Genomic DNA, 21,452 nt, shown 5'->3' with positions numbered 1-21,452 from the left:
TCATCTTACCATGCATGAATGTTTTCAGTTTTTGTTGAAATATTCTCAAACAAGAGCATCCTTCTGAGGTGTTTTTATGCATGTGACCAACTGGGTTCGACTGTGGGCGTCTGCACAGCGCCTACCACAAGACTGTTAACCCACTGAACTAAATCCTAGGCATTACCTCAGTGAGCCAACACAAATCTTCAAGTCTCAGGCAAGACAAGGGTTCTCATAATCGTCACTTACAGATATCAATACAGTAGCTGTCCATCGAACAGAGTACACACTCCGTCTCAATAAAGAAAACCACGGGGAGACAATTGAATTACCACATTTATTTCTTGATAGTATTTTAAATAAAAACAGATTCAAAATCCTTACCCCCACAATCCCTATCATATCTGTCCATCGTTGGGAAGCTAGCTGCCTGATTAAAGTCAAAAACATTGAATCTTTAATATATTCACTGTGTAACCACAAGTCAACAGAGGTTCAGTTTTAGGATAGCATTTAAAAAAATTAAATTTCACTTTCACCTAGACAAAAGACCAACATTAACAATTCACATTAGAAAATTACAGAAATAAAAATACTTGTTTTCAACACTGGACAAAAATTTCAACATCTTGACATCAAAATTCTATGAATGGTTGCTATCAATATTACCATTTGTCTCTCCTCAGTCAATTGTTTTACTGTGCCCTTTAGTGTTACCTCTTCTATGACAATGAAGTGTACATGAGGCAGAGTAAATTTCAATTTATAATCCAAGTAACAAAATGGAATACATTGTTAACTCATATATTTGCTCAACTACCTATTGCAAAAACGTTATTCTTCCCAGATCAGTAGTGTGCAGAACCGCTTAGAAGGGCAGTGTGGGTGCACTAAAAAAGACAGCTAGTCTTGGGTCATGTTCCTTAGGCAACAAACAGGGAAAACACACATTAAAACAGAGRGGATTATACCCATTTTGCTACGGTGCCCTACTGAACATGACCCGGTAGATGGGACTGGAAGATCTGGAATCTTTAGCACAACAAATCACTACTAAATGAAACATGTACGTAAACTCACACAAACTCACAAAKCTATACTGGGATTTGGGTCACTGCCCGTCAAGTCAGGTGCCATCATGAACCATTCAAAGGTCAGACCACTTACTTAGTTACTGCAGCATATACCAAAAACGAGCAATTTAACCAAAGAAAATCAGTTTTATAACCTTTATAGCTTGAAAATACGGGTTTTTCCTCATACAGTGACGAGACCTGAAGTTACACTATTGGATACTGTCACTCCTCCCGGCACTGATCAGATTAATTTAGAGCAGATTAGAATAGACCTGAGCACCATTATTCTACCTAGCTTTATTATTACTACTAGTGTATATTCAAAAACCAATACAGAAATACTTGTAAATGTTTCCGTAATTAATAGCATTTCTTTGTGCTTGAATTAGTGGGAGGGCACYAAGCAGGGTTGAGGTAAATTCCATGTAAATTCCAGTCGATTCAGGAAGTACAMTGGAATTCCAATTCTCTTCCATGCTTTTTAATGAGGAACGTTTGGAATTGTTTACTTTCTGAATTGACTGGAATTGAAATGTAATGGACACCTACACTGGCACTAAGTGCTATCACTGTGCATGCACTTCACCATCAGAAAAACACCTGGCACCACAGACACTCCAAAAACTACAAACATGTCCTTCAAAAACTACAACCATGCATACGACTTGTCTGTCCTTTCTAAAAAAATACACACACAAAGAATACACAACATAGACTTCACACTACAATTAAAAACAACTTAATAATAAAAACAAGTCTCTTCAGACTGTCTTGGCAAGACAGTGTTGGTTTTCCAGGAAGCTGGAGTTGGTTGGGTTGAATACCCCTCCTGCTCTTCTGGTTGGGTTGAATACCCCTCCTCCTCTCCTCACGTGGGGTGAGGAAAAGCGAACAAGGAGGGGACAGGGTGATAGTCTACCAGCCCAGATTAAAAGTCAGTCAGTCCTCCAATGTGGTGACCAGAGGATGACGATGAGGGGGTGTGGTGAGCTAGTGAGGTGTGGATGGCAGAGCAGTGGCCAGGTGGTCTGTTGAATAACCGGGGTTCTGACCTCAATTGGACAACCTGGTAAAATAAAGGTTAAAAAAAGACAATAAAAAAAAGAGCAGTGGAGAGGGTGCACTGCTTACCTGCCGCCACTCTCTGCTTCTGCACCTTGGCTGCTGCCTCCCCCGATACCCAGCGGCACAATCACATTATCGAACACGGCATCCACCATCTTATCAACCGTGCTACACAGATGACCCTTAGCGCTGTTCAGGTGACCCTTGGCATTGGTTAGCATTCCCTTGAAGGCCTGAACCTGATCTGCATCGAGGTGCTGAATGGCRAAGTAGATGGACCCAGCTACAGTGACGAGTACCATGAGCTTTAGTAGGACAGAGAGGAAGCCGGGCCTGGCCGGCACGTTGGACCCCAAGGAGCTGCATTCAGAATAAGACTCTGTATAGATGGAGCGCTCCAGGAGAGACTCGTTCAGCCAGTAGTTGCTGGGTTTCACCGGTCGGCCCGCCGCGCCGCGAATAGGTCGCCTGCAGCTGGCGCTGGGGAGAGAGGGATTAGAGGACGAGGTRAGTGACTAAAGTAATTTAAATCTACTGCTTTAAATATCACTGAAATGAGCTGTGAAGGTCATGGAATTTTGGATGACGGTAATTGGCCAGCCAAATGACCGCAAGTCTCCGCATTAACCATTCGAATAGCAAGAAATGTTAAATATTATTATTACACACATTTTTTCTTCTCCTCCACTCCTGACTGCATGAGCTACCATAGATTACATTTCTGTGTGCTGCTGCAATTTGCTTGCAGATTTCTATGTGTGCTTGTTTGCTACAACACCTGGTTTGTTTCAGAAAAGAGAAACAAAGTTTCATCACGTTGTTAAGAGTCCATGTTGATCCTTATGGAACGACGCGGACCTCCAACTAAGTGTCGACAGATTAGATTTTTCAGCGCCGAACCGATTATTGGGGACCAAAAAAAGCCAATACCGATTAATCGGGACGAATTTTTTTTAAAACTTGTAATAATGACAATTACAACAATACTGAATGAACACTTATTTTAACTTATATAATACATCAATAAAATCAATTTAGCCTCAAATAAATAATGAAACATGTTCGATTTGGTTTAAATAATGCAAAACAAAAGTGTTGGAGAAGAAAGTAAAAGTGCAATATGTGCCATGTAAGAAAGCTAACGTTTAAGTTCCTTGCTCAGAACATGAGAACATATGAAAGCTGGTGGTTCCTTTTAACATGAGTCTTCAATATTCCCAGGTAAGAAGTTTTAGGTTGTAGTTATTATAGGAACTATAGGACTATTTCTCTCTATACGAATTTGTATTCATATATCTTTGACTATTGGATGTTCTTATAGGCCTTTAGTATTGCCAGCGTAACAGTATAGCTTCCATCCCTCTCCTCGCCGCTACCTGGGCTCGAACCAGGACACATCGACAACAGCCACCCTCGAAGCAGCGTTACCCATGCAGAGCAAGGGGAACAACTACTCCAAGTCTCAGAGCGAGTGACGTTTGAACGCTATTAGCGCGCACCCCGCTAACTAGCTAGCCATTTCACATCGGTTACACCAGCCTAATCTCGGGAGTTGATAAGCTTGAATTCATAAACAGCAGAGCTGCTGGCAAAACACACGAAAGTGCAGTTTAAATGAATGCTTACGAGCCTGCTGGTGCCTACCATCGCTCAGTCAGACTGCTCTATCAAATCATAGACTATTTTATAACATAATAACACACAAATACGAGCCATAGGTCATTAATATGGTCGAATCTGTAAACTATCATTCGAAAACAAAACATTTATTCTTTCAGTGAAATACGGAACCGTTCCGTTATTATCTAACGGGTGGCATCCATCAGTCTAAATATTCCTGTTACATTGCACAACCTTCAATGTTATGTCATAATTACGTAAAATTCTGGCAAATTAGTTCGCAATGAGCCAGGCGCCCAAACTGTTGCATATACCCTGACTCTGCGTGCAATGAACGCAAGAGAAGAACACAATTTCACCTGATTAATATGCCTGCTAACCTGGATTCTTTTAGATAAATATGCAGTTTAAAAATATATACTTCTGGTATTGATTTAAAAAGGCATTGATGTTTATGGTTAGGTACACGTTGGAGCAACGACAGTCCTTTTTCGCGATTGCGCACTGCATCGATTATATGCAACGCAGGACACGCTAGATAAACTAGTAATATCATCAACCATGTGTAGTTATAATAGTGATATGATTGATTGATGTTTTTTATAAATAGTTTAATGCTAGCTAGCAACTTACCTTGGCTTCTTACTGCATTCCCATAAACAGGGGCTCCTCGTGAGCAGGTGGTTAGAGCGTTGGCTAGTTAACCCTAAGGTTGCAAGATTGAATCCCTGAGCTAACAAGGTAAAAATCTGTCGTTCTGCCCCTGAAGAAGGCAGAACCCACTTCCTAGGCCGTCATGAAAATAAGAATGTGTTCTAACTGTCTTGCCTAGTTAAATAAAGGTGTAAAAAAACAGCAAAATCTGCAAAATCGCGTCCAAAATTACCGATTTCCGATGTTATGAAACTGAAATCGGCCCTAATTACGGTAATCGGTCGACTCTAGACTCAACCACACGAATACCTAGCCATCCCGTCTTCAGTCAGCTGTTTGTTAGTTCATTTTTGTTGTTTTTGCGGTTATGACAGTATTTCTTTTCAATGACAGTCTTCATTCATAACGGTTGATTACATGGTTATACAGTAATTGTGCCAGGCCTACTGGAAAGATAAGTACTTTTCCAAAATTCTATTTAATCTTTCTGGAAAAAACAACCATTCTTCAAGGCTACTTTGCTGATGAAGTGAAATGTCAACAGACTTACCTGATGCCTGTGGGTGAAAGGATCTCAGCGAGAATCTCTTCAACATTCTCCCTCGTCTTCTTARGGGTCTGGTCGCCAGTTGCTAGGCTCACCTCCACCACCTGTAGCTGTGAACATTGACAATAGCAACAGATGATTGAGAGGCTGGAGTTTATGGGGGGAAGATAATGTTATTTGTACATATTTGTGCTGAACTTTCTTGCTGTTGAAGACGAAAGCGGTTTTAATGTGAGAGCTCTGATTTCCATTGTATGTTTTAAGATGTTTTAWTTATTATTTATTTATTATTTATTCTATATGGAAAATAAAGTTGAACTTGAAAACTTACCTTGCTGCTCCGTCTGCTGCTGTTCCTAACAGTGACAGGAGTCTTTCCTCCGCTCCTCACAGGCTTCTCCACAACAGGAACAGGCTCTGGTTCCGTAGCAGTACCTATCTCATCTGGCACAGGCAAAGCCAACATGAGTCAGTGAGAATCAAGGCATCTAAACTGACAATCAAACATCATAAAGTAAAAAAGATCCATTCCATTTCAATTCAGGAAGTAGACTGAAAGTAACATTTTCCTCATTGCTTTTCAGTTTAGGCCTACTTCCTGAATTGAAATGGAATTGATCCCAACTCTGAATTAACTTTATTTGTATAGGTGAGCTGCCTAATTAATTGTGCATGTTCTTGTGCAGTGGTAAGATGATTGCTCTCACCTTCCTCCTTGTCACTGTACTGGCCAGAGTATGTGTTGCCGTTCTGGTTGCCATCTGCCTTGGCTGCAGCGTTAACTGTGGCAGTTTCAGGTGGGCTGGGCGTAGTCTCAGCTGCAGGTGTATCCAGTAGCTTCTGAAGCTTTTTCTCATAAAGCTTCCTGGTGGAGCCTGAGGGAAAGGCAAAGGAAACCAGTTAGGGATGAAGTGAACTGTGGTTAAAAATATATCTCCGTTTGTCTGAGTCTGTTGGCGCACACACCTCCATAGTCTCAAGTGGCTTCCTCTCCTCGTCTCCTTTTTTCATCTGCACAGGTTTGAAAGAACTGACGAGGTGAAAGCAGATTCCTCAGTAGGCTTCTGCCATTTCGCTTTCACTTCTCTTCTCCAATCAGTGCAGACGAAGGAGAGGAGAACACCTTAGACAAGTGAGAGATATAAGCAGGACTCACCAACTATGGGCCCAGCGTTGACTCCATGCTTCAACAGCTCATCTTTTAAACTTGCATCGGTGAGGTCTGTGACTTCCACTTCTTCTGAGCGAGGCTTGTCTGTCTTCCTGGTAGCTTTCTACCAGGGTGTCAATACATAGACTGGTTAATTAGATTATCTAATAGAGACCAAATATAAATATCTGACGTTATCTGCCACCTTGGGGCGGCAGGTAGCCTAGTGGTTAGAGCGTTGGACTAGAAACCCGAAAGGTTGCAAGATTGAATCCCTGAGCTGACAAGGTAAAAAATCTGTCGTTCTGCCCCTGAACAAGGCAGTTAACCCACTGTTCCTAGGCCGTCATTGAAAATAAGAATTTGTTCTTAGCACATTTGGTCTTTTTAAGTGTGTAAATAACATCACATGGACAGCGACCTTCATTTTACAACACAGGTATCTAGTGATTTAATGCATTATGACTAAGATTATAATATCAATTCACTCATAGCACTGTAATAACCATTTATATCATAAACATTTCATTACTTACTCTTCCAGATCGGCTCTTGTTGGAGACTACAGGGGCAGGCAATTCTTCATCACTGGAGAACGTGTCTATAGATGGTGGACATTTCTTGTTCTGAACGGTCAAGTTTTTCAGGTACAACTGAACGTAGACATCTTTCTTCTGTTCGGAGCTGGGAAGTGGGACATTGTTGCCCGTGAGCTCAGTTTTGAGCTTATCCTTGGTGAGAACAGACGGATCTTCGAGGAATTCCGCCATGCCTGGTTGCTTTCTTCTAGCTAAAAACTGTAGCTAGCAAGTAATGCTGAAATGTAGCAGTTAGCAAACGCGGTCGCTAAAAACAACAACAAGGAAACGTGCAGAGCTAGCAATGTCGGCAAATGAAAAGACTGGCGCCCAGCGATTTAATTTAGCTAGCATGAACTAGCTATCCGGTTTAGTTACTTATTTTTTTATCTTCAGATAATATCACCTCCGATCGCTTGTCTCAGGCTGCGATTATTTAGCAAAAATACAGATGCAATTTAATTGTATATTTAAACTGAACAAGTAAATACGGATTTAAAACTATTTAAAGAACTGTAAGGCCCTATTAATTAAAGCCCGGCCTATTTGCGTCTGTCTGTCCGCAGTCGTAAACCAGTTAATACCAAGCCAAGGCAACAAAGAGGAGAGCTATTGGACGGTAGACCGCAATGAAATATAAACTAGATGGTGATTGGTCGGTCTTGAAAATAACAGATGCACCTGCCACAAAGAAAGAGGAGCTTCAACATCAGTAGGCCTAGTTAGCAGTCAACRACGTATGTCGTCTGAATTTCTGCCCAGATTGATTTTTGGTATAGTTTAAAAGTCCTTTATAATGACATGAGAGGTCATTTACAATTTTATAACACTGATGATGATGATGAAACTCTGCATCCCCATCTGAAGATGGCAGTGTTATCCACTGTATGGTTGAGTCTCTAAACCAGTGTTCTGTGAGAGCAGTCCCCTAAGCACGTCACAATTCACAGACTAGCGGACTAAGTGACAAAGGAAAGCTGTTATAACAGTGTTACATTAAACGTTATAAACATTGTTTGACACAGGCGTACATAGGAATATTCTTAACATTATGTACATGCTGGTCAGATCGTTCTGAAGTATAAATGATAAATTAATGTAAGATAAGAGGTCACTCCTTATCTCACAAGGAAATAAATGTCCATGACTAATTTGACCAGCTGAGAGAGAGAAAGACAGAGAGAGAGAGAGCGAGAGAGAGAGAGAGAGAGAGAGAGCACAGTCATAGAAAAATATTTCTGACCACTGTCTGGCTCTGGTCTTCAGGGCATGCCAGTTGCCAAGCCTTTAAACTCTGTGGTGGTGAAGGCCATATGGTGACAGTGGTTTGAGGTGGCAGAGTGTTGCCCCTAGACCTGGGYTGCATCCCAAATGGCACCTTATTCCCCTATAGTGCACTGGAGCCCATTGGGCCCTGCTCAAATGTGGTGCACTATACCGGGAATAGAGAACCATTTGGGACACAACCCTGGCCTTTCTGGGATGCTGCTGCTACCGTAGAAACCAAGCAATGGATCCACAGCCCACCTCAGCCTTCAGCCTCAAACCACACAGAATACAGTGCTTGAAGTTTATAGTTCAGGTTTTCCATAGCCGACTTGCCAATGGGGTGTAAGCATAAAAAATGTTGAGCCCTTGAGAAACACCTCTTAAGTTTTCTTTGTATGTCATTTACACAGAAAATACGCGGCGGGCCAAGAATCATAGGAAGTACCTCCTTAAGCATAACAGTGAAAAATGATCAAAGTGGAGGCTGCAATTATCAACGTTCACGTTTTCAAAATGAGTTCATGTAAAAATGAAATACTGTATAAGGACATTGCTCTCTTAGGCTACAGTACCATACAGTGATTGTGAATAGCTAATAATATATATTTTGGGATGAATRTTTGTAACCTCTTGAGGCTAGATAAAGATTTTTCAATGGTGTTAACTTTTGGATACTTACTGAACTTACTGAACCTCTCTTAAATTTCCCCACCTGATTAAATTGTAGACGAGTCTCTGCGCACTTAGATCAATGCACATTCAATGAGTATAAAGTTCAAGCTTTCAGTCATGAAGACCTTCATCTGAGCATGCAAAGTATTTGATTGTCATCTTTTAGCTTTGTCAATGAATTTGTTTGTCTCCAGATATGGGAGATGTTTAGGCTCTCCGTGACCTATATAGTTATTGTGTGGAGTTTGGTAACATTTCACTTAAAGCCTGTAGGTATAATGCATTATAAGACTTGACTTTTATGACACCCTTACAACACGTTATTATCATCCTAGTATTATCCTGACTAAGTGTGTCATAGAGGCATAACATTATTATAAACCTTATAAATACAGTTGTATAGTCTCAGATGAGCCCAGATAAGATTCATATACTCAGAAAGTCTCCATATTCAAGAATGTAACAGCATGATGGGTGGGGACTCGGATGAGGTCTTGACTGAAATCCAACTCAAAGATCCAATGAATTTTTTGATCATTTGGAAAAATGTTGAACATAAGACTCTGTCCTTGGTCCAGTTTATCTTGGATTTTAAGCATTTCTGAATCCCAATCGAGCCAACCGCCGCTGCGTTAGGAGCATAGGAAAACTCAACCTTTTACCACCCAGTGAATGTGTCTGATCCAATTCCACTGACACAACAAAATAAATACTGGTGAAATTGATAGAAGATGTAAAATGTAAATGGTTGAACTTGATGAAAGCACTTTTACATGTTGCATGGAGACAACCAGGTACATTCAGTGGCGCCTCTGCCTATATGCAGACTACGCATAGGGCCCAGTGGCCGACCTCACTCTCCCAGTGGCCGACCTCACTCTCCCAGTGGCCGACCTCACTCTCCCAGTGGCCGACCTCACTCGCCCAGTGGCCGACCTCACTCGCCCAGTGGCCGACCTCACTCTCCCAGTGGGCGAGCCCTTCGAACTCTCCCAGTGGCCGACCCTCACTCGCCCAGTGGCCGACCTCACTCGCCCAGTGGCCGACGCTTCACTCTCCCAGTGGCCGATCCGTCAACTCTCCCATGGTGCCCGACCTCGTACTCTCCCAGTGGCCGATCCGTGATTAATGAATTAATTACTTAATTGAATTAAAAAATAAGTTAGTTGAAATCAATCAAATAATTTAAATACAGTAAGACAATTGTTAGTTTGGCAAAAAAAACCTAAGCAAACATTTGTGGGTTACATCTTTTGTCGCCAATGGAAAATATTGCAAAAAAGGCAGGCCGACCCTCCCTCTCACCAGTTCCGACCTCACTTCGCGCGCCAGTGGGCCGACCGTCAACCGCTCGCAGGTGGGCCGACCTCACTCTCCCAGTGGCCGACCTCACTCTCCCAGTGGCCGACCTCACTCTCCCAGTGGCCGACCTCACTCTCAATTTATTGTTGAGAGTTACAAAAGTAGAAAACACAAGATGCAATTTCAAAATTTGGTAGTGCATCAGCAGTTCTTCACCTCATGGCAAAATGTGTAGAATTGCATGAAATTAGTTATAAAACRGAAACATTTTCTCTACATCCGATGGCAAAATGTGCGAAGTTGCAGGAAATAAATGTAACACTGGAAAAAAAGGATCCACTGCCAAGAGGGGTGGGGGCACGGTAATGTTATACTGTGAGGTGGGGCCCCTCCAAACAAAAATCGCTTAGGGCCCCCAAAAGGCTAGGTTTGGCCCTGGGTACATTGCACAAGGAATAGAGTTTACAAGTGGAGTCCACATTCTTTACACTATGTTAGTTATGTGTGTAACCAACAGGTGATCTACTAACCTGTTTTCTGGTATCCCAAATCTCCCATTTACTGGGTTTGATGTTTGATTGAATATGGCCCCTTGTGTGATCCTGATCATGCCTTGGTGGGTTCCAACAGTTCCGTGGCACTGGATACACAGTCAAGGTGTGTGTGTGCATGTGTGTGTACCATCACTATACAATAACTGAATCAGAATGGTTGGTTGTTAAGACATTTTCCTTGCTCCCTACACAAACCTACAACAACAACAATCCCCTTAATCCACTGAGGATGTTATTCATAACTGCCAAGCTAATTAAGATCAGACCCTGTCGTTTCCTGTTCCAGAGGGAGGTACGGAGCTAGGATGGAGGGAGGGTGGGAGGGCTCCGGCACTCTGACTGTGTTTCGTTTCACAGGAGCTGAAGAGGAGATTTGTGTGTCCTGGCCTAAGAACAGCCATCCAGCCATCCAGTGGTGGTTCAACTCAGTCTGCTGCTCACACAGTATATTTACGTCTGTTGACAATTCAAACTAACTGTACATAAAGGACACACACTTAGTTGTGGACATTTCTCTCTGCAGGGGAAACTGAGATTCTCTCTTGGCCCATCTGTTGATGCTCATATGGCTCTCCACTCATTGGCACCATACCAACTAAGTGCTCCATATACTTGCATTATTGTTATTATAGTTTAAAAAAATGTTTTATACCAGTTTTGTTTGGCTGTCGAATACAGAAAACACAGCTCATGTCTGTGTGCACTGCACAGGGTTTCTTCAGTTCAGACAAATGTTAGGTGAACTTTCAAGTCTCAAAATGAATATTTTATTTWATTTAAAAAAATCCCTGTCAAGGCCACCGGCAGGGTATGGCATGACGTGTTAGGTAATTTAGAGGATTCAAATTCAAAAGGCACATCTGAGATATCTTTTTTGCAGGTGCATGGTAACAGTTGAATAAAATTAGAAAAAATAAGAAACCYGCACACTGCTCTTGATAGTATCACTGCTCTTGATAGTATCACTGCTCTTGATAGTATCACTGCTCTTGATAGTATCACTGCTCTTGATAGTGTCACTGCTCTTGATAGTGTCGCTGCTCTTGATAGTGTCGCTGCTCTTGATAGTGTCACTGCTCTTGATAGTGTCACTGCTCTTGATAGTGTCACTGCTCTTGATAGTATCACTGCTCTTGATAGTGTCACTGCTCTTGATAGTGTCACTGCTCTTGATAGTNTCACTGCTCTTGATAGTGTCACTGCTCTTGATAGTGTCACTGCTCTTGGTAGTATCACTGCTCTTGGTAGTATCACTGCTCTTGATAGTGTCACTGCTCTTGGTAGTATCACTGCTCTTGATAGTATCACTGCTCTTGGTAGTATCACTGCTCTTGATAGTATCACTGCTCTTTAATAAGCTTTACGTATCGACCTCACGGCCTTCGTCAGAGCTTTTGTGAGTTTTTAAAATTAGCACCCTTTAGAGGAAAACTGAAGTGTGAACCCAATGTCTATTCCTAGTGTAATGGAGTCATATCTAATAAATACTATGCAAGGGTCAACACTACCCAATACATATTCAATATCTAGGCCCATATTCACAAAAGACTCACTGAGTGCTGATATTGGATCAGTTTTACCATCAAGGATCATAATCAATAAGATTACATGGACAAAGGGGATCTGATCTTAGATCAGCACTCCTACTCTGAGACACTTTTTGAATACAGGACCTAAAGTTACCCCTGACTCCCAGCTCACATCCCAGTAGACATTMGTACAGGAGTTAGAGCTTTCAACCCTGTAAATCTTTTATCCTCCTTGCTGTAATTTAAGAGATCACGGGCCCTATGTGCATAGCTAAGCATAGCCGGTGCCAGGAGAGCTACAGTGCTGTACGCCAAACACAATCACCAGCCCAGCAGCCCTGACCAAACATAAATCCATCTCGTGTCCCCCAGCACAGACCTGGCTCTCCGAGACAACCTTATGCCRTTCAGCCTCCCAGCGTCCCTCAGCAACTCAATACCTGCAGCACAATTAAGGGAACTTTTACTCTGGCCAACAAAAAACCACCCTGCTAAGTGAACGTCTCCTTATATAGGCGACAGCTGATATAATAGACATAGCTAAAGAGTCTTCGATTAAATTATATGGGCCTGTTTCCCGGACAGAGATTACTCCTAGTCCTGGACTATAAAGTTATTTCAATGGAGATTCTGAGCATGCTAAATGTTATTGAAAATGAACAACAGATGTGTAAGCAATTTATCACTGAAATTCTCAACGGTAATTCAGACAAACAGTTAAACCCTTCACCTAAACATGGTTTAACCATGTCTCAAACCTTCACTGAACAAACATAAATTAATATGGCCGACCTACATTAAGATTGAGATCACTTTATTGGTGAATTGCACACAAGGTCCAACCAAAATTGTTACTTCCGCTTTTAACCCAACCCCTTTGAAAGACACACATACAAATACAGTTTGTTTTATTTGGCAGTGTGGGGGGCTGCCACACTGGGACAACRGGGAGCTGTTGTGAGGGTGGGTTGTAGGTGTCTTGCTCAAGAACACAACAGCAGGCAATGGCATCTAGGAATTGATACCAGCAACCCTGCCAGCTCACTTCCTGACAGATTTGTTCCTGTCGGACCAGGGATTTAAACTGGCAAACCCTCCAGTTCCAGTTGCTGGCTCGCCTCTCTAACTGCCTGGCTACCTGCCGCTACATGGTTTTACCAAGCCACGAATCCAGTTGACCATACATAGCCTACAGTCCTGTGGCTGACTGACACGGTTGAACCGAGTGGCTGGCCGGTACCTCAGGATGAACAGAGAGAGGGTAACCTAGAAGGCTCTTGAATTAACAGGAAATAAATATTTCCGTGCTTAACTTGGCCCAGGAACCTTCAGTCAGGCAGGGCAAGCAGTCAGACCAGCTTCTGCTCAGTTTCTTTGCGCTGCCCACCGGTCGCCTCGCATGGTTGAATGAACACCGTTACAGAACCAGGCCCCGGCCTGGCCCCGGCAGATGCGTGGAAAAGCCAAAGAGCAAAATACTTTTCTCAAAAGACTCCTGTGCTGTGATATGCCAGTGGCAGCCATGGCATCAGCCTGCCCTCTGGCTCTGTCCGTTTCCCTCTCTCTCCATCCTCTGCTCTCCATCCTTGATGCCTGGACTCTGAGCTCACAAGCCTGGCCCAGCGGCCCTCTGGGAGCAGCAGACTGGGGTTCAAATACAATCCATTTCAAATCCTTTAGATGGCCTTGATTGAGCTGGGCTTGATTGAGCTGGGCTAGATTGAGCTGGGCTAGATTGAGTGCACCTGGCTTAACAGTCCAATAGAATAGCCCCAAAACGGCAAACCCTGGCACCATCTGGCACTACTGGCAGGCTAAGGCAAACACTCAAAGTATTTGAAATATTTGAAATAGAATTTGAACCCAAGTCTGCCCTCCATGGGAGCAGAGTCGTCCTGGAGTCTGGAGCCTCACTGTTAACCCTACCTAATTAATCAACCAGCATTCAGTAGAAACACAAGCACCACTCACAGTCACACCGGGCCAGATCGAGGGAGATGTCAACATCTCAATGTGTTTATCATTTCACTGTAGGGGAGAGTGGGGTAAGTTGAGCCAAATRGGTAAGTTGCTCAACACCCTTGCTTCTAGGAAACCATAAACAACATTTATGATTTGTCCAAATATTTAGGAAGAAGTCATAATTTCATAGAGTCTTTGAAGGAAGAACCCACCGGGCAAAAACAGGTTGACTCAACATTGTTTCCACATCATTTCAACCCCCCAAAAATGTGATGACGTTCAATCAACGTGGATAACTGATTTGCATAAAGTAATCAACGAAAGGGCATTTTGTCTTTTTTTTTTTACCCAACTTTTTACCTAAATCCAATGATATGGTGACATTTTTTTCTTGATTTCACATTGAATTCACATTAGTTGACAACTCCACCAAAATGTTAATCAAAACTAGACATTGAACTGACATCTGTGCCCAGTGGGAAACTACATGGAAAAAGTGGTCAGCAAGTTAGGGCCAAAAAACAGATTTTTTTTACCAAGTCAAATTCATGTATTGTGTTAGAGGTTTCATGATGCTTGTAATCTTAACCAAAGTAGATAMTTTTAAGATTGTTCTCTACATAAGTTAGGGTCTCTATAAGCTTCAATATGAGGTCCTAAACCTAGCATGAAAGTGCATCCTTGTAGATGTGTGGGCTAATATAGTCAAAATGTTTGCCTTTGGGGTAAGCAGAGACAATGGCCAGTGACCAATAGTTGAGCCAAATGGCAAGTTGAGCAAATTGAAGTGTTTTCTTCCCAGGCGTAATGCAAGGCATTATCGATGGAATATGAGGTATAACAGGGCCTGGCCTGTGTTAAGTTTTTGTTAGGTGTTAAGTCAATGCTAAAAGGTAGTGGTAATATTTAATTCAGTACATACACATATACTTCCGGCGCCGAAAAGAGATGGCCACCTCGCTTCGCGTTCCTTGGAAAATATGCAGTATTTTGTTTTTTATGTGTTATTTCTTACATCGGTACCCCAGGTAATCTTAGGTTTCATTACATACAGTCGGGAGGAACTACTGAATATACGATTAACGTCAACTCATCATCGTTCCTACCAGGAAAAGACTTTCCCGAAACGGATCCAGTGTTTTGCCTTCCACCCAATACAATGGATCTGATCCCAGCCGGCGACCCTGTGCGACGCGCGTAAAGGGGCAAAACGAGCGGTCTCGTGGTCAGGCTTCGGAGACGGGCACATCGCCGCTCCACTCCCTAGCATACTACTCGCCAATGTCCAGTCTCTTGACAATAAGGTTGATGAAATCCGAGCACGGGTAGCATTCCAGAGAGACATCAGGGATTGCAACGTGCTCTGCTTCACGGAAACATGGCTAACTCAAGAGACGCTAACGGAGTCGGTGCAGCCAGCTGGTTTCTTCATGCATCGCGCCGACAGAAAACAAACATCTTTCTGGTAAGAAGAGGGGCGGGGGGGTATGCCTTATGATTAACGAGACGTGGTGTGATCATCATAACAACACACAGGAACTCAAGTCATTCTGTTCACCTGATCTAGAACTCCTCACAATCAAATGTCGACCGCATTATCTACCAAGGGAATTCTCTTCAATCATAATCACAGCCGTATATATTCCCCCCCAAGCAGACACATCGATGGCCCTGAACGAACTTTATCTGACTCTTTGTAAACTGGAACCACACACCCTGAGGCTGCATTCATCGTAGCTGGGAATTTTAACAAGGCTAATCTAAAAACAAAACTCCCTAAATTCTATCAGCATATCGATTGTGCTACCAGGCTGGAAAAACCCTAGATCATTGTTATACTAATTTCCCGCGACCGCAATATAGGCCCCCCCCCCCCTCCCCGCCCCCTTTCGGAAAAAGCTGACCACGACTCCATTTTGTTGATTCCAGCCTACAAAGAAACTAAAACAACAAGCTCCCGGCTCAGGTCTGTTCAACGCTGGTCCGACCAATCTGAATCCACGCTTCAAGACTGCTCTCGATCACGCGGATTGGAATATGTTCCGCATTGCGTCCAACAACAATATTGACGAATATGCTATTCGGTGAGCGAGTTCATTAGGAAGTGCATTGACGATGTCGTACACACAAGCACACGATTAAAACATTCCCAAACCAGAACCGTGGATTGACGGCAGCATTCGCGTGAAACTGAAAGCGCGAACCACTGCTTTTAACCAGGGCAAGGTGACCGGAAGCATGACCGAAGTACAAACAGTGGTAGCTATCTCTCCGCAAGGCAATCAAACAGGCTAAGTCCCAGTACAGAGACAAAATCAAGTCGCAATTCAACAGCTCAGACACAAGAGGTATGTGGCAGGGTCTACAGTCAATCACGGATTACAAAAAGAAAACCAGCCCCGGTCGGCGGACCAGGATGTCTTGCTCCCAGACAGGCTAAACAACTTTTTTGCCCGCTTTGAGGACAATACAGTGCCACTGACACGGCCCCCTACCAAAACCTGCGGGCTCTCCTTCACTGCAGCCGAGGTGAGTACAAACATTTAAACGTGTTAACCCTCGCAAGGCTGCAGGCCCAGACGGCATTCCAGCCGCGTCCTCAGAGCATGCGCAGACCAGCTGGCTGGTGTGTTTACGGACATATTCAATCATTCCGTTTCCCAGTCTGCGTTCCCACATGCTTCAAGAGGCCACCAATTGTTCCTGTTCCCAGAAAGCTAAGGTAACTGAGCTAAACGACTACCGCCCCGTAGCACTCACTTCCGTCATCATGAAGTGCTTTGAGAGACTAGTTAAAGGACCATATCACCTCCACCCTAGCCGACACCTAGACCCACTCCAATTTGCTTACCGACCCAATAGCGGTCCACAGACGACGCAATCGCAACCACACTGACACTGCCCTAACCCATCTGGACAAGAGGAATACCCATGTGAGAATGCTGTCTTCATCGATTACAGCTCAGCTTTTAACACCATAGTACCCTCCAAACTCGTCATCAAGCTCGAGACCCTGGGTCTCGACCCGCCCTGTGCAACTGGGTCCTGGACTTCCTGACGGGGCCCCCAGTGTGTGAGGGTAAGGTAACAACATCTCCACCCCGCTGATCCTCAACACTGGGGCCCCACAGGGTTGCGTTCTGAGCTCTCCTGTACTCCCTGTTCACCCACGACTGCGTGGCCATGCACAGCCTCCAACTCAATCATCAAGTTTGCGGATGACACTAACTACAGTGGTAGGCTTGATTACCAACAACGACGAGACGGCCTACAGGGAGGAGGAGAGGCCTCTCGAGTGTGGTGTCAGGAAAATAACACTCACACTCAACGTCAAACAAAACAAAGGAGATGATTGTGGACTTCAGGAAACAGCAGAGGGAGCACCCCCTATCCACATCGGACGGGTCAGTAGTGGAGAAGGTGGGTTTTAGTTCCTCGGTGTACACATCACGGACAAACTGAATTGGTCCACCCACACAGACAGCGTTTGTGAAGAAGGCGCAGCAGCGCCCTCTTCAACCTCAGGAGGCTGAAGAAATTCGGCTTGTCACCAAAAGCACTCAAAACTTCTACAGATGCACAATCGAGAGCATCCTGTCGGGCTGTATCCACCGCCTGGTACGGCAACTGCTCCGCCCACAACCGTAAGGCTCTCCAGAGGGTAGTGAGGTCTGCAGAACGCACCACCGGGGGCAAACTACCTGCCCTCCAGGACACCTACACACCCGATGTCACAGAAGGCCATAAGATCATCAAGGACAACAACCACCCAAGCCACTGCCTGTTCACCCACGCTATCATCCAGAAAGGCCGAGGTCAAGTAACAGGTGCATCCAAGCAGGGACCGAGAGACTGAAAAAACGAGCTCTCTATCTCAAGCCATCATGACTGTTAAAACAGCCACCCACTAACATTTAGCGGCCGCTGCAACACATACTGACTCACACTCCAGCCACTTTAAAAAATGGAATTGCTGGAAATTATGTAAAAATGTACCACTATCCACTTTAAAACAATGCACTTAATATAATGTTTACATACCTACATTACCCATCTCATATGTATATACGTACTCTATATCATCTACTGCATCTTCCATCTTTATGTAATACATGTACCACCTACGCACTTTAAACTATGCCACTTTATGTTTACAACCCTACAGACTCATTCATATGTATATACCGTACTCTATACCATCACTGCTCTTGCCATGCGTTCTGTACCACCACTCTTCATATATCTTTATGTACATATTCTTTATCCCTTTACACTTGTGTGTGGTATAAGGTAGTAGTTTTGTGGAATTGTTAGGTTAGATTACTTGTGGTTAATTACTGCATGTCCCGGAAACTAGAAGCACAAGCATTTCGCTACACTCGATTAACCTCTGCTAACCAATGTGTATGTGCTAATAAAATTGATTTGATTTGATTTGATTTCATTTGTAGGTGGTTTAACTTACCCTGTCCAGCGGCTCAACTTACCTCATACCCGGGGTAAGTTGTGCCAAGAGACAACTTTTTTTGAACAAGCTATGTTTTCAAAACTGTAATATTTACATGGATTCTGATTATTTCCAGGGATACATAACATCCTGAAATATAGGTAGACATCTTTGTTAGAAAGAATACTATATTTCCCTTGAGGGAGTGATGCTGAATTTTAAAAAAAAAACACTTAAACTTACCCCACTCTCCCCTTTTTGGCATAGCTCTAGCCTAAATGTTTCAATGAAGATGAATTGGAGAGTGGTCTGCCATAGCTGATAATAAAGTACTGTCAGGCGTGCATGGCTGGAGACCTTTGCCTACATGTAGTTGAAGAGATGATATTATATGAAAAAATTTGATCTTGATCGTAAGGAATAAAGATGTCAATAATTGTAACGCCTGTCGTCTTCCTCCTCGGACGAGGAGAGGAGAGAAGGATCGTGTGGACCAATACCAGCGAGGTATGTTGACATATGATTTATTGACAAGCGACGAACACTGACACGAACTATACCTACTTATACAAAACAAACAAACGTAGACAGACTGATCATGAAACTTACATAAAACACGCAGAACTCACGAACAGGAACAGACTACATAAATGAACGAACCGAACAACCAAAACAGTCCCGTGTGGTGCGCAGACACAGACACGGAAGACCCAGGAGACAAATCACCCACCCAAAACAGTGTGAACAGCCAACCTATATATGGTTCTCATCAGAGGAAAACGTCAAACACCTGTCTCTGATTGAGAACCATATAAGGCTAATTACAAGTGACCTAAACAATGAAACACAAAACATATAATGCCCACCCCAACTCACGCCCTGACCCTCTAAACATATACAAAAATACAATAAAATAGGTCAGGAACGTGACATAACCCCCCCTCAAGGTGCATACTCCGGACGCACTACCAAAAGTCTAGGGGAGGGTCTGGGTGGGCATCTGACCACGGTGGTGGCTCAGGCTCTGGGCGTGGTTCCCTCCCCTCTTAGTCACTACCCGCTTTCGTAGCCTCCTCAAAATGACCACCCTCCATATAACCCCACCTAAAAAGGGCAACACCAGAATGGGGGGCACCACCAACTGGCTGGCGGATCCTGGCTGGCGGAAGGTTCTGCGGATCCTGGTGGCTGGCTCTGCGATCCTGGCTGGCTGGCTCTGGCGGATCCTGGCTGGCGAGGCTCTGGCGGATCCTGGCTGGATGACGGCTCTGGCGTCATGGCTGGATACGCTTGTTCATGGCTGGCTGAACGGCTCTGGACTGGCTGGCGACGGCTCTGGCGTGCTGGCTGCACGCTCTGGACGTCTGGCTGGCTGACGGCTCTGGGCGCTCATGGCTGGCTGACGGCTCTGGACGATCTGGCTGGCTGACGCTCTGGCGTCATGGCTGCTGACGGCTCTGGACGCTCATGGCTGGCTGACGGCTCATGCGCTGGCTCGGTTGGACGCTCATGGCTGGCTGACGGCTCGACGCTCATGGCTCACTGGCGGCTCTGGCAGATCCTGTCTGGTTGGCGGCTCTGGCAGATCCTGTCTGGTTGGCGGCTCTGGCAGATCCTGTCTGGTTGGCGGCTCTGGCAGATCCTGTCTGGTTGGCGTGCAGATCCGTGTCTGAATCCTGCTGACGAATGGCTCTAGCGGCTCCTGACTGACTATCGGCTCTGACGGCTCGAGACAGACGGGCGGCTCTAAATGGCTCGGGGCAGACGGATGGCTCAGACGGCGCTGGGAGACGGATGGCTCAGATGGGCTGGGGAGACGGATGGCTCAGATGGCGCTGGGAGACGGATGGCTCAGATGGCGCTGGGGAGACGGATGGCTCAGATGGCGCGGGCGTGGGGGAGACGGCTGGATGGCTCAGATGGCGCTGGGGTGGCTAGATGCGCTGGGGAGTGGCTCAGATGGCGCGCTGGGGAGACGGATGGCTCTGGCCGGATAAGGCGCACTGTAGACCTGGTGCGTGGTGCCGGAACTGGAGGCACCGGCTAAGGACACGCACCTTCATGCTAGTGCGGGGAGCAGGGACAGGGCACACTGGACTCTCAAAAACGTACTCTTTGCCTGGTGCGTGGTACCGGAACTGGAGTACCGGCTGAGGGCACGCACATCAGGACTAGTAAACTGACGGTACAGGGTAGGGGAGCACGAGATAGCTGATGTACAGCTTGTGATACAGGCTGACAGGCTCTGGAAGCGCACAGGTGGCTTAGTGCGTGGTGCCGGAACTGGAGGCACCGAACTGGATACACGCACTACAGGGAGAGTGCGTGGAGGAGGAACAGGGCTCTGGAAACGCACTGGAAGCCTGGTGCGTGGTGTAGGCACTGTTGGTACTAGCTGGGGCGGGGAGGTGGCGCGGAAATACCGGACAGTGCAGGCGTACTGGCTCTCTTGAGCACTGAGCCTGCCCAACCTTACCTGGTTGAATGGTCCCCGTCGCCCTGCCAGTGCGGCGAGGTGGATAGCCCGCACTGGGTTATGCAGGCGAACCGGGGACACCATGCGTAAGGCTGGTGCCATGTAAGCCGGCCCGAGGGACGCACTGGAGACCAGACGCGTTGAGCCGGCTTCATGGCACCTGGCTCAATGCCCAACTAGCCCTACCAGTGCGGGGAGGTGGAATAACCCGCACCGGGCTATGAACACGTACAGGAGACACCGTGCGCTCTACTGCGTAACACGGTGTCCGCCCGTACTCCCGCTCTCCACGGTTAGCCTGGGAAGTGGCGCCGGTTCCTACCTGCCCTTGGCCCACTACCTCTTAGCCCCCCCCAAGAATTTTTGGGTAGTACTCCCGCCACGTCGCCTTGCTGCCTCCTCATACCCCGCTGTTGGGCTCTCGCTGCCTCATCTCCTCACGAGCGCGGCGATATTCCCCAATGTGCGCCCAGTGTCCTTTTCCCTCCAATACTTCGTCCCAAGTCCACGAGTCCTGGTTGCTGCTGTTGAGCTCTCCCCCGCCGCTTGGTCCTAGGTTGGTGGGTGAT

At 45.3% G+C, this 21,452-nt stretch overlaps 1 protein-coding gene across 1 annotated transcript; it reads right to left on the bottom strand.

The window, feature by feature from the left end:
• Positions 1-2,024: 2,024 nt before the first annotated feature.
• Positions 2,025-7,253, bottom strand: LOC111962777 (lamina-associated polypeptide 2, isoforms beta/gamma). Its single transcript, XM_023986090.2, has 7 exons — positions 6,631-7,253; positions 6,101-6,218; positions 5,652-5,819; positions 5,276-5,388; positions 4,948-5,054; positions 2,190-2,603; positions 2,025-2,124 (listed from the first exon to the last, which is right to left on the bottom strand). The coding sequence occupies exons 1-7, from the start codon at positions 6,862-6,864 to the stop codon at positions 2,112-2,114; spliced, it is 1,167 nt and encodes a 388-aa protein (XP_023841858.1). The 5' UTR covers positions 6,865-7,253; the 3' UTR covers positions 2,025-2,111.
• Between the last annotated feature and the right edge of the window lie 14,199 nt (positions 7,254-21,452).

Source organism: Salvelinus sp. IW2-2015, linkage group LG4q.1:29 (assembly GCF_002910315.2).
Source record: "Salvelinus sp. IW2-2015 linkage group LG4q.1:29, ASM291031v2, whole genome shotgun sequence".
Taxonomy (NCBI): domain Eukaryota; kingdom Metazoa; phylum Chordata; class Actinopteri; order Salmoniformes; family Salmonidae; genus Salvelinus; species Salvelinus sp. IW2-2015.
The sequence above is the reverse complement of the archived record's forward strand: the minus strand, read 5'-3'. Positions and strand labels throughout refer to the sequence as shown.